This window comes from Tiliqua scincoides, chromosome 1 (genome assembly GCF_035046505.1).
Source record: "Tiliqua scincoides isolate rTilSci1 chromosome 1, rTilSci1.hap2, whole genome shotgun sequence".
NCBI classification, from domain to species: Eukaryota; Metazoa; Chordata; class Lepidosauria; order Squamata; family Scincidae; genus Tiliqua; species Tiliqua scincoides.
The window spans coordinates 145,111,008-145,124,600 of NC_089821.1; the positions used below are offsets into that span (position 1 = coordinate 145,111,008).

Consider the following 13,593-nt stretch of genomic DNA (forward strand, 5'->3'; position numbering starts at 1 on the left):
AGATAATAACATATTATAGCCTTTTGTTGCAAAACAATTTTTTAAGATGTTTAAGAACAACAGCAAAGAAAACCCCAGCCCCATTTTTATGCGGGATGAAAGAGCTGAGTTGCAATGAACTTTTTGTGGGGAGAAGGGAACCCCCTGCTCCCCAGTGAGACACACAGTTGCAATCCTGTAATGCCCACTTTCCTGCGAGTAAGCCTTACTGATACAGTACCACCGACTTCCCAGTGAGCTTGTGCTGTACGATCGGGCTGTGTTTAACCCCCAGACAGCTTCAAAAGCAACGAACAAGCCCTTTCTCCGAACAGGGGAATTGCCACTCTAGTCCTGCACTGTACTTGTTTCAGTCCCAATAGGTGCAGTCGCAATGGCCGTGCGTCTTGATTTCCGGTTCCCTGTCGGCGAACGCATCTTCCATGTGCGTGGCATTAAGAGTGGTAGGAAGGAATCAAGTCTAATGACAGTGCGAGGGCGAGGGGAGGCTAACTTTTGTTGCAGCCCTAAAATTCAGATCGTCATGCAGAACATCAGGGTGGGGGAAAGTTTCTAAGGAATTAGCTAAGGAGGGATGTCCCCCCACCACTAAAGTTGGTGCCTTGAAAAACATCATCCATTCCCATTATGATCATTCATGGTCAGCAGAAAAGTCAATCAAGTCAATACGCACTCATCCTCACTAGTTTGGCCTTTTAGGGCCACCGTCGTTGGGGTAGAAGTGAGCAGCCTTGCAGCGCGTGCGTGTTCCCCAGGAGGAAGCGCGTGCGTTCTATGAGTGTGTGCAGCTGCAGGCGTACAACCAGGTGAGTTAAAGGGGGTTCCTCCACCGTGGACAGGTGGAGCATTTATCTGAGATGGAGATGTTTGTTGCCCTCTTTTGGGGCGGGGGTTTCCCAGCAGTGGGGTATTTTCTTCCGTTGTCCATGAACTTGTGCAGTTTTTTTTTAAGGGATATCTAGTGCAGTGGGCACCAAGGGCACGTCTTGTGGCAGGGAGTTCCACGTGTTAATTATGCGCTGTGTGAAGTATTTCCTGATCTGTCAGTGCTGATCACTGACAAACCATGCAGCTATCTGATCCCCTCACCCCCCCCCTCTACTGACATGGGGAGGCTCTGCTTCAGATCCCCTTCTCGAGAGATTTACAGCCCAGCCCTATCCAACTTTTCAGTGCTGATGCATCTGTGCCATTGGGGTGTGTGCTGTGTCCTGCAGTGGCAGTGAAGTCATGGAGACCTCCTCAAGTCAAGGGGACGTTCGTTCCTTGCAGCGCATGCAAGTTCATTTTGGTTGCATGCAGCATTTTGGTTGCATTGGCACTGGAAAGTTGGATAGAATTGGGCTGTTAATTACACCAGTGTTTCTCAACTAGTGGTACAGGTACCACCAGAGGTACTTGAGGTGGTGCCTGGTGGTACTCGAGGGACCCCTGAACACTTCCCGCCCAGCAGCAAGACCAGGAATGTGACCTAACAGACAGTGGTAGGAGGCTTGGCTCTGCTGGCAGAGCTCCAAAGCATGCTTTTCCATGCTCAAAAAAGTCCTCCTGTCCAACCTGAGCCTCTTATTGCTGTTTGTTGTGTCACTTCTGGCATCCCAACTAAGAAGTAACTGGTAATGATGTCATCGCCAGTTACTTCTGGTGGCACTTTGAATAGATGGATTATGTGGAGTGGTATGGCAGAGGACGAACCTTGAGAAAAACTGAATTGCAACATTTGTATATTGCCTTTCTCACTGACTCTTGTAACGCATTGTGAGAATCTTACAGACTCAAGTCAGTTCATAAAGGTAGACTATACTAAACTCATCTGGTAAACATTCAGGCCACATGCTGCCTCCCACACTGCAGTTCATCATAGCTCTAAACCAGTGTTTCTCAATGTTGTCCCCTGCCATACCACTTCACATTGTCCACCTATGGGAATTACCACTGGAAGTAACTGGTGATGATGTGATCACCAGTTACTGCCAGATTGGGAGGCCATCCACAACATGACAAACACCGGTAAGAAAATCAGAGCAGATGGAAGGTCTTTTTTGAGTTCTGTGAAAAAGCTGCTGCTGAGCAGATAATGTAAAAAGCCTTGCTGTCTGCCTGGACTGTGCCATATAGTTTTCTAGACTGATTGTGTACTTTGTTTTCTCCTTTATCAAATGTAGCAGTGAGTCTATTGTCATCTTCAGTAGTTTTTACTGCTTTGCAAAAACCCTCTAAGTCAGGAGATCAGAGGGGCTGTGAACCTCCAGGATCCTGCAGGAGGCCAGAGCTGCCCCCACCTAAGTAAAAAAGCCCCTTGGCAGTGGCAGAACTGCGATCATTGCAGCATTGTTGCTGGCATTGGAACAAGGTCACTCCCCTTAAGGGGGAATGCCCTGCTTCTGGTTCTCCTGATGGGTTGAGACCCACCAGTTTGGGAATCAGTGCTCTAAATAAATGTACTCTTTATTAGGATGCTTTACAAAGTTAACCACCCCTGCTTTCTTTTTCTATAGTTCAAGTTTGGACATTTTAAAAGAGTGAAAATGGCATCTAAGAAGGAACTCGTTAGTGACCAGCGGTTTTCCCGCATTACCAAAGACCCCAGATTTTGGGAAATGCCAGAAAAGGATCGAAAGATCAAAATTGATAAAAGATTTCGGGCTATGTTCCATGACAAGAAATTCAAGTTGCAGTATACTGTGGATAAGAGAGGAAGACCTGTTCATCGTAGCTCTACGGAGGACATGAAACGCTTTTATGATCTTTCTGATTCTGATCTTTCAGAGTCTGATGATAAATTGATTGGGAAGAAAACTAAGCAAAAAAAGACAAAATCTAAAAGAGACACACACCTTGGGAAGTCTCCTGTTGATAGTAACTCTGTGGAAGAGAGCAAAAGTATAGATGATGTTTGTTCATCAGTATCAAAATCAAATCTATCCAAAAATGAAGGTCAAAAAAGCAAATTGTTCAAGTCCAAAAAGAATAAAAAAGAAACAAATGCAAACAGTTCTCTACAAGATAAGGAATGTGTGTTAGAAGAACAATATAGGCAAGGAGAAGTTTTAGCAGAAGATGCAGGTAAGAAAACTTAATAAAAAATTGTAGAAAAAATACAGTAGTACTAGTGAAAAATCATAGCATCAGAAGCTATGTGGACCATATAGGCACCGGATTAGTTTGGATCAGTGGTTCTCAAACTTCAGAACTGATAAGTGTTTGTGGGGGAGGGAAAAGGGCAGCAATGCACACTGTTGCCTTGAAGGAAAGCAGTTTTTTTTGTTTTTGTTTTAAACTTACCCCAGGGTTGCTGTGGCTCTCCAGGGAGCCTGCAACCCCCTCTGCAGCCCTCCCAACACCTCCAAAGCACTGTAAAAATAAATAAATAAATAAAACAAACCACTTTTAGTTTCATGGGGGCATGGGGAGGGCTGCAGAGGGGTTGCAGGCTCCCTAGACCTTCCAGAGGGCCATAGCAACCCCCAGCTAAGTTTAAAAAAAACAAAACCAGTTTCTTTCCCTGCAGCAGTGCAATCATGTCCATCACGTTGCTGCTGATTTCTTGTCTACTCCTCCTATGGAGGAATGGGCTTCTTCCGGTTTCCTGGTGGGTTGCAACCCTGCAATTTGAGAACCAGTGGGTTGGATGAATGATTATCACATGGACCCTCCTTCATTGAAAGTAAGCTTAATTGACTTCAATGGCTTTTACTTGCCAATTAGTGTGCTCAAGATTGCAGCCTTAATAAACAATGTCTTCATAAAATGTCTGTGTGCAAAACTTCAGTTTATTAGAGACAACTGATTTATTGTACAGATAAAAGAACAGTACAGAATAGTAAATTTATTTATCAGTAGTGTGATTTTGAAATAATTCTGTTCTGAAGTGCACGTACTTGGAAGTACAGGTCCAGCCTTGTTATACACGGATTTGACTCAACACAAATGGCCCCTGCAAATGAGAAGGAATGTGCTGATCCCTGGAGAAGGGGAAAAATGCACCCCTTTAAAACCACAGTTTAAAAAACTGCTTTTTACTGTTGCAGAGAGACAGTCATGCAAGTGACTACAGGTATAACGTAAATATTCACAGATTTTTCTGTCTCAAAGCTGATGAGAAGGGCCCTTTAAATTAAAGGAAAAAAGTCTTAATAATGCCAGAGAGGACAGCCTGCTGACAGTCCATCAATCATTCTCTCTGCAGGCTTCACTCCTCCCTTCCCCCTGACCGTGTGAAAGAAGGCTAAAGGGCATCAATTATCACCTTCTCCATTCTTTCCCCCTTGCTGGGGCTCCTTGTGAAGGGAGGGATTGCTGCTTCCTAGTGAAGCCTAAGTGCCTGGAGAGAGACTGATGGCCTCTGTGTGCATTACAAAGGTCAGCAAGGCTGTTTTTAAATTACCAGAACAAAGAGACTTTGTTTTTTTAATTGATTTGCTATCCTGCAGTTTTTTTGCCATCCAGGTGAGTTCACAAATAATGAGACTCAACCTGTACTTTCTGGTAAAATCAGTATATTAAGCTCTAGAAAGAAAAAGTAGGCTATGTTCCTCAAAGTTGTGAACATTTTTGTTGAAAAGCAGTACAGGTATGACCCTGTACAGGTTCTGTCCCAAAATCCCCTGCAGTTACCTGAAGCCACAGATAAGTGCAAATGCCCCCCCCCCCCGAGCTGATGGGAACTCTACTTCCCTCACCTCCAGAGGTTCCTCTGAGCCCATCCGGGGCTTCTAATCCTTATTAGACATTAAAAACATCACTTGCAGTTTCTCCATGAAACTGGAAGTTGTGTTAAACTGCCAAACTCAGTCTGAGGCCAGCAGAGGCTGAGGACGGATGTCTGCGGTCTCTACTGGGCTTAGAGGACCCTCTGGTGGGTGCCCATCCGCAGATAACTGAATACATGGATACAGGATCAGTGGATACAGCTGTCCCCTATATATAAATGTTCTTATTAATAATAATTTTAAAGATGCTCAAAGCCCACTGTTATGTCAGTTGCCATTTTGCTCTGGTGGCTCACTGCAGGATGAGGGGCCCTCTGGGCAGTTCTGCACATCCATCCTGGTCTTCCTTGGGTAGCCAATCTTCCCCCCTCTGGATCTTCCTTGCCTCCCTTTCTGGCCCTTTGCCTTTTTCTTCTGTTGGTAATCTCTCTCCCTTTCACACTTTGAAGCATTTTTTAATGGGCTGGTTCTATCTATTTTAATGGACTGTTCTCACCCTTCGCACTGAACCAGTTCATCCCATGATCTAACAGTATCTCTGAGTGATACCTTCATGGGGTACCTTGGACCTTCACCAATCCAATTTCCCCCATTGCTGTGCACTGGGGGCAAACACGGTGATGCTCAAAGCCCACTGTTGTGTCAGTTGCCATTTTGCTCTGGTGGTTCACTGCAGGATGAGGGGCCCTCTAGCCAGTTCTGCACATCCATCCTGGTCTTCCTTGTGTCGCCAATCATTCCCCCTCTGGATCTTCCTTGCCTCCCTTTCTGGCCCTTTGCCTTTTATTCAAATCAGTCTTTCCCCATGCTTCCTTAGTTACACTGAAAAATGTATGCATAGAGAGTAGTTTGATTAATAGTCTACAGACTTTTGAAAGCTTAGGTGAGCATGCTTTCTTCTTCTCCTCTGTATTTAACCTGAAATCCCTGCTAGCTCTGATTAGCAAGGTAACTAGTTCCACCAACCAAATACTGTACTCATTTAGAGTGACTAGCCCAGCTTCTTTAAAATCTGTGCTAATGATCCACACAAATAGTAAACTTAATATTTACCTGGACATCTCTGTTGTTGGCTCATTCATGCCCCACTGAGGAGTTGGGAATGGCAGTCTCTGTGACATCTGTTGTAAGTGCTTTTGTGGATTCTTGGTTATAAATGTATTTAAGCAAACTATCTGCATATATAATACATGTGAGTCAAATATGGTGTTTTCATGTAGTAAAAGAAGAGGATGTCTATGGCAGACAGATCAATAAAATAAATAAAGCTTCTAAAAATGAGAAAAGTTTTGAACTTGAAGTATCAGAAGTCAATGAGGAAACTGAAGAGGAAAGTGAATCAGAAGATAATGGAGATCTGGAAGAAGAAAGCAGTTCAGGAGATGATGGTGAAATGAGAGATGAAAATGATTCAGAAGATGAAAAATACAGAAATGAGACAGATGATGAAGAAAGTGACAGTGGACCAGATTTGGCAAGAGGGAGAGGCAATATAGAAACTAGCTCTGAGGATGAAGAAGAAGATGATTTGACTGGAATAGTTCCCAAAGAGCCTGAAATTGTACATGAATGGGGTGAGCTGGCTAAAGATGCACCTCGTTCAGATAAGGCAAGTCTTGAGAAGGGACATGTTGTTAAGGAGTTAACTATTACTTGTTTCAGTTCTTTTTGTTTAGAAAGGACTTTCACTTCTGACCTCACTTCTGGCAAAATCCTACTTTAGTTTTTTTGAAAGTCAGTTCCACTGAGTTCAAAGATACTGTATCTCAAGTAAGGGTCTAGAATTGCTCTCAAAAACATAGGATGATAAACTAGGTGGCATCCACCCGGTAGTGTCATGTCTGACAGTGTTGTTGAATATTGGCCTCCCGCATTATACCTAATACTTTGTCTTGTGCATTGTTCTAGCCCAGGGATGTCAAACTCATTTCATCCCGTAGGCCAAATAACATAGGTGGCGCCTGCTGAGGTCTGGAAGTGACATCATTAAGCAGATGAAAGCCAGAAATAAGCACTTTGTTCTCATGCAGGAATTCATTAGCTTCATATGACAGAATAATAATAATAATAATAATAATAATACAGGTATTTTTATACCGCCTTTCTTGGTCTTTATTCAAGGCGGTTTACATGGGCAGGCTTATTTAAATCCCCGTAGGGATTTTTACAATTAAAAGAAGGCTCTATCTTTCAAGAGCCACCACAATTCAGATGTTTCGTTCTGATCTGGCTTCCATCCTGGCCTCCATCCTCCCACGCTCAGAGCAGATGGAATAGCTCGGCTTCAGCTTGTTAGCTGCTTCAAGGTCGCACAGTGCCGGTGGCCTCGAACTGGTGACCTTGTGGATGTTATCTTCAGGCAAATGGAGGCTCTACCCTCTAGACCAGACCTCCTGCCCAGAGGAGGAAATATGCAAATCTTGATCAAATTTTCAAGACGTTGGAGAGCCTAATTATCGCCCCTGCAATCAGGGTCAAATTGAAACCATTCAACATATTTTGTTTTACTATTCCCGTCATGCTAGTTCCCGGTCCATCTATTTGGAATTCTGGTGTTTGATGTTATTGTAATAGGCCCAGGAGAAGTTTGATTTTGCTGTAGGAGGCCCAGGAAAAGTCTTAATTGAATGATATGACAGTCTTCATGCTAGTAATTTTATTTATTTGTATTACTGTACAATGTAGTTACAGTTTGGTTAACTGAAAAGATTCTGTTATAAATTCTTGTTCTCACATTCAAGGTCACACACAGGTTAGCAGTTTGCAACATGGACTGGGATCGACTGAAGGCTAAGGACTTACTGACTCTACTTAATTCTTTTACACCTAAAGGTGGAGTTGTTTTTTCTGTAAAGGTGAGCTCTCTTCTTTCAGTAACAAAATCTACATAATGAGTATTGGTGTAAGTTGAATGAGAGTATGCTGGTGCAGAAAAGGGGTAGTCTGATTAAAAGATTTAGGCCCCAATCCTATCCAACTTTCCAGCACTGGTGCAGCCAAAATGCAGCCCAGAGGTAAGGGAACAAATGTTCCCATATCTTGAGGAGGCCTCTATGGCTGTCTCCCTACCTCAGGATGCAGTGCACACCCCATTGGCACAGCTGCACCGGCCCTTGAAAATTAGATAGGATTGGGCCCTTAGTCAGGGTTGCACAACAGGTATGTGAGATACTATTCAGCTTATTTATTTGCTTATTAACACTTTTATATGCTGCCTTTCTTAAGGTTCAGCGTCTTTAACTTTGCAGGCAAAAATGCAATTTGAAAACAAACTATTATAAAATTACCATAGTATGTGATATAAACAGCCACAGAACACTATATTCTCCAAAAATCCCTCAGAAGAGGTGCATCTTGCACCTCTTTTGGAAGGCTGTAGAGAACTAGCTGTTCTTGCTTTGTTAGGAGATTTCACAGTTGTGGAGCAATCACAGTCAACACCAGACTCTTTGCTGTCACCATCCAGATTGTTGCATGGTGGAGTGACCAGCAAAGCATGCTGTCTGGACCTCAGTGGGTGGCAAGAGATGGTCTTTAAAGTATGATGCTTCAAGGCAGTGCAAAGCTTCAAAATACTTGTTCCCAACCTGTGGTCCAAGAGCCCTTAAGAAGTGGTGCTTGAGGTCTCAGGGAAGAAAAGATAGCCTTTTATCACTTCCAGTATCTCACTTGAGCAGACGCTTCCCCACGGACCATGAGAGAGGGTAGAAAATGAACCATCCACAGCAGCAGCTGGCACTGCATGTGGTCTATGACAGTTCCACTTTTTGCTTCAATGCTTAAAATCATCCACAGGCTCCTAAAGGTTGGGGACCACTGCTTTAAAGGTTAAAATCTGCACCTTTCATTGAGTCAGGAAGCAAATTGCAATAGTCCATCTGATGTAAAATGGGTTGTATATGCTCCTGTCTCCCAACACCTTTCACACCCAGGCTGGCCATTGGGCCCTCCTAAACAGAAATGCTGAAAAGACTTCCTATCCAGGCTGGGACTTTGCCTGGGCAAAAGTTGTTTCCTGGTTCTTGGCTCATCCTCTGGCTCCACCCTGAGTGGGCACTTGGCTCATCCTTGACAGGAGAGAAGGTGGAAATGACCTGTGGTGACAGTGTGTTGCTTTGTGGGAGCGCTGAATCAGCAGATTCACATGAAAGGCTGTTTGAACATTTTTGGTTTTTATTTATTTACACCCAGGCACTGAATGCTCATTAAATGAACACTCTATATGTAAACTGTTTCTGCAAAACTGAAGAAGTATTTTACATTCTGGAACTTTGGGATATATTTACATTCTGTTAACTAAGCATCTCAGTCTCTTCCATGGAGAAACAGAAGGATGGTAGAATGATTTAAGTTGTGATATTCCCACCCCTAAAATAGTGTATTATTCACAGTGCAGTCCTATGCAGTTCTACTAAGAAGTAAGTCCCACTGAGTTCAATCATACTTACTCTCAGGATAGCGTGTATAGCATTACAGCCTCAAGGTTAGCCATTTCCAAAGTACTCCTGTTGCACATTGAATTGAGCCTCATTCCTAAAGATGGTGTTCTTATTTTTTACAAACAGGAAAGAATGAGTGAATTCTGTTTTTTCAGGGTTAGTACAAGGTTGGCAGTTTTGCTCCCCCTGCCACCCCCCCACCCCCATGATTTGCTTACAGTGCTGTGGGTGTAGTGGATTTCATTGTACTTTTATGGTGACTTGGGTAGGAAAGAAAGACACATGGGAACAAAAACACCTCTTAGAACAAACCTATACAAACATATGAAGTTCTTTATACTGAGCTGGATCATTGGGCTGTGTAGTTCAGTACACTGACTGGCAACAACTCTGCAGGGTTTTGGACAGTGATCTTTTCCAGCTCTAGCCAGAAATGCCAGGGATTGAACCTAACATGCTATTATCCCATCCTCCAAAGCCTATGTTGCTTTCAAGTCACCCTAGTACAACAGTGTTCTCTTCTCCCCCATTTCTAGATTTATCCATCAGAGTTTGGAAAAAAGAGAATGAAAGAAGAAGAAGTGAATGGGCCAGCAGAACTATTAAGCCTTCCCGAGGGTGTCACAGAGAAAGACAGGTATTTTAATATTGTATAGCGACCTTGAATAGAAGTGAAATGAGGCTCTGTGTACTTGAGAAGGCTTTGTTGATGTGCACAAATATACATGTATAACTTGGTGCATTAAAAGAAAAACAGTTCTCCATAAGCCCCGTGAGTTGAAGGCATAGAGCCTTTGAGCAACTGAATATTAGGGTATCTGTTGGAAAAAATAAAAAGGAAAATAGAGGGTTGCATTTCTGCCACTAGATGGAGATTTTTTCTATCATTGGGTAACCGTCACCAATTTGCTGTGTAATCACAGCAAATCTAAAAAGGAGAAAATTGTTACTTGAGTTGCTAACTCCTGCTGCTTTACCTTTGTTTAGCAAGTAAAGCATATTAGGTACTTCTTAGGCAACAGAAAACTGGCATGGCACTTAACTCAGAGGACTGTCCATTGAGGTAACTGGTAGCAGAAAGTACACCAGGAAAAAATTGGGGTTGTTCCCTCATAACTTAAAGCAGAGACTCTCAGCTCAAACCTGAGCTGCAAGCAAGTTTTCTTACTGCTTGTAAGTTCCAATTTATGCTTTGTTCTTGAGAAAAACAAGTGAGTTTGGAAACATGGCCACTTCTGTGCAGGGCAGTTTATATACCATTTTGCAGGAGGGCTTCACAAACCATGGCCAAGGTTCAATGGGTTATATGCTAAAGACGCCTTGCTTTGGTTATTCAGTGTAACTTGCACATTGTGTTTCTTGAAACCATAACTCCTAAGGGCACGCTGCAAGTTGCTGTTGAAAATCCAGGAATTTTCAAAAGAGATATCACAGGGAAGAAAAAAATATTTGCAAAAGATTGCTTTTGTTTTTTTGGAATCCTTTTGTCCATGTGCAAACATAATTTGTATTTCAGCCATCCAACCTGGATGATCTATGTTTATGCTCTAGTGCAGTGGTTCTCAAATTTTTTAGCACCAGGACCATCTTTTTAGAATGACAATCTGTCAGACCCACTGGAAGTGATATTAACCTGGTGGTGATGTCATGGCCGGAAGTGACATCATTACGAAGGAAAATTTTTAACACCCCATATGATAAAATTAATTAAATTAACTGAGTAAATTAAAAGTTTACAATAAGTTTAAGTTTAAAAATTTATTTAAGATAAAGGAGAACCCTCCTAACCCTCCCACGCTGTTGCTGATCTGTTGAAAATAAATTCCCCAAACATCCCAAAGGTTGCACTCCTATCCACACTTACCCAGGAGTAAGCCCCATTGAGCATCATTGTTAAAAGCATATACATAGTAGCCTGTTCAAAGTACAGATCTGTAACATTTCCCCAAATGCAGTTGCATACCATAGTAGCATCAAGTCTAATATATTAAAAATAAAATATTGAAATGAATGGGGACCCACCTGAAATTGGCTTGCGATCCAGCTAGTGAATTCCAACTCACAGTTTGAGATTCTGCATGTACTACTTCAATTTGTCTGCTGCCATCAGTGGAATATGCTCTTTAGTATGCAGTATACAAAAGTACATTCTAACTGTTCTTATTCTTGCAATGTCACAGTTGGAGAATTGGGGCTTGTAGATCAGACTTTTAAGCATCTAATTGGTGTCTGGTGTTTTTTTTGTTTTTTCTTTGATAATGCTTTGATCATGACCTATAAAGTGAAACGTGCATGTATTGGCAGATACTCTTGTTTTATCATAGCCATACATGGACAATTTTTTTAAAAATTGCAGTATATTGTTTCAGAGTTGCTTTGATTTTCGAATGTTACTCTCTTTATTTGTAGCATTTACAAGGAGAAACTGAGAGACTATCAGTTCAAACGTCTGAAGTATTTCTATGCAGTAGTTGAATGTGACTCTCCAGAAACTGCCAGTAAAATTTATGAAGAGTGTGATGGGCTGGAATTTGAAAGCAGTTGTTCTTTTGTGGACCTGAGGTATACTGAATGGTGGTGTGTTTGTGTGTTTTATGCTTTGGCTAACACTGTTGAATTGGAACATTTTTCTCCTTGATTACCTGATTTTAAAAAGTCTTTTTTTCAATTTGAGTGTGGCTCTTCATAAATTGTCCCAAAGAAGTTCTTTAGAAATCAGTCCCCTATAATATGGGAATCTGAATTTATTACGAGAACACAAATAACTAAAAAAGACAGTGGAAGATTGTTTAAGAGGATTCCAGCTATGACTTTAAAGAATGTTGAGGTGCAAATGTCGATTCTTGTTGGCTGACAGCCTAAGCCTCAGCAATTAATTGGGTGAAGGTAAGAGAAAAAGAAAATTGAGAGGAGCAGAGACTTGAGAGAAGAGTGGCAGTAGCCAAAAATATGTTTGCACATTCATATTTAGAGGTGTCCTGTTAGGAAATCATGCCCAGAGCAGAGTCTTGAGGGCACATGATGCAGCCATTTTACAGAAGCGGTCGGATCTAGGTATGGTCTGTGCTTGAATGAGAGAATACCTGAGAACTTCACATTTGCTACCTTAAGGTCCATGAACCAAATAAATAATCTGTGGTCCATTATGCATAGGGTGGCCTGCTCTAGCAGTAAATGCCACTCTAGGGACTTGCACAGAGGTCATTACTATCCCTGCTGCTTGAACTCTTTTCTATAAACATGCCTTGGATTGAGCTGAGGATGTAATACACGCAAAGCACCGACTCTGTGGTTGAACTAACGACCGCTCCCCTCTTGGCTTCCTGACCTCTGAGATGGTTGTGTGTTGCTTTAAAAAGAATTACTCTGTTTTCCAGGTGTAAGCCAAGGCAGCTTATGACAATTATTTTGAAAAGAACAGTGTGTGTTGCAGGTTGTCAGGGAACTTGGGAGGACAACCTTAACTTGAAGAATAATAACAGGAGCTCCCTAATTTTCAGTGGAAGCACACTGGAGTTGGCCAGACATTTCCTGGCCTGAGCAAGTTAGCTCTACCTTCTTTCCCATTTTTGCTTCAGGCTAAGCCATAGCTGAGCAACAATTCTCTGTTTGTCTTTCAGCTAATATTAATTAGAGAGAAGCTGGGCCCGTCAATATTTGTCCCTTTGAAGCCTTTCAGTATCTGTTTTAATAATAAATAATTTTCTCTGGCTTTTAAGATTTATTCCAGATGATGTGACGTTTGACAACATGCCAAAGGACGTGGCCTCAGAAGTGGACGGAGCTGCTTATAAGCCAAAGTACTTCACATCTGCCGCTGTGGCAACATCAAAGGTACCTTGACAGTGTTTTTGTAGCCCTTTTTTTATTCTGTGTGTTCTTAATTTGTAAGTTACATAAATACAACAGCAGTCTCACTGTTGATAGAAAGGGAGACATCCCTTAGTATTGTCGCCGTTGTCAGAAGCCAGAATCACAGTTCTAGGAAACTTTGCCACAGATTGCAGTGTTGTGTGTGCCTGGGTGCTTTTGGCAGTGCTCACCAGGGGTCAGGAGCCTGAAACTGCTCTTGTAGATATCCTTTTTTTTGTTGCACTAGCTTCTTTTGAAAGACATGCTAAGTTAATGCATGTCCCCAGTGATACTTAAGATGCAGTTTCCTGATATGTAATCGCTGAACTTCTGTGTTTGAAAAACAAAGCCTGCTTGATCTAAAATATGTCCTAGAGTGGACTTCCCCAAACTAGGTTTATAGTCTTGGCTATTACTGACTACTGCGTTGAACTTCTGTGTTCTAGTAGAGGCTTGGACTGCAACAATATCCAAAGCAAAGGAAATGGGGCACACCTTTCCAGCCTCAAGTCTGTTGTCTTCACAATTTTCCCTGTCAGGTTCCTTCCTATGGACTTTTTATTGCTGTGATGGGGATGGAACTTCTCTGA

At 42.3% G+C, this 13,593-nt stretch overlaps 1 protein-coding gene across 2 annotated transcripts in view; it reads left to right on the forward strand.

Annotated features, from left to right (window-relative positions):
- ESF1 (ESF1 nucleolar pre-rRNA processing protein homolog) overlaps positions 1 to 13,593 on the forward strand; it is a 43,265-nt gene that overhangs the window by 444 nt on the left and 29,228 nt on the right. Inside the window, exons 1-7 of one of the 2 annotated variants that reach the window (XM_066609611.1) lie at positions 763 to 806; positions 2,499 to 3,066; positions 5,933 to 6,321; positions 7,454 to 7,567; positions 9,688 to 9,788; positions 11,561 to 11,713; positions 12,871 to 12,985. In XM_066609611.1, the coding sequence (XP_066465708.1) occupies positions 2,529 to 3,066; positions 5,933 to 6,321; positions 7,454 to 7,567; positions 9,688 to 9,788; positions 11,561 to 11,713; positions 12,871 to 12,985 (1,410 nt within the window). In that variant the 5' untranslated portion in view covers positions 763 to 806; positions 2,499 to 2,528. Of the gene's footprint in view, positions 1 to 762; positions 807 to 2,498; positions 3,067 to 5,932; positions 6,322 to 7,453; positions 7,568 to 9,687; positions 9,789 to 11,560; positions 11,714 to 12,870; positions 12,986 to 13,593 lie in introns of those variants that run through there. The other variant, XM_066609701.1, reaches the window with a different exon arrangement.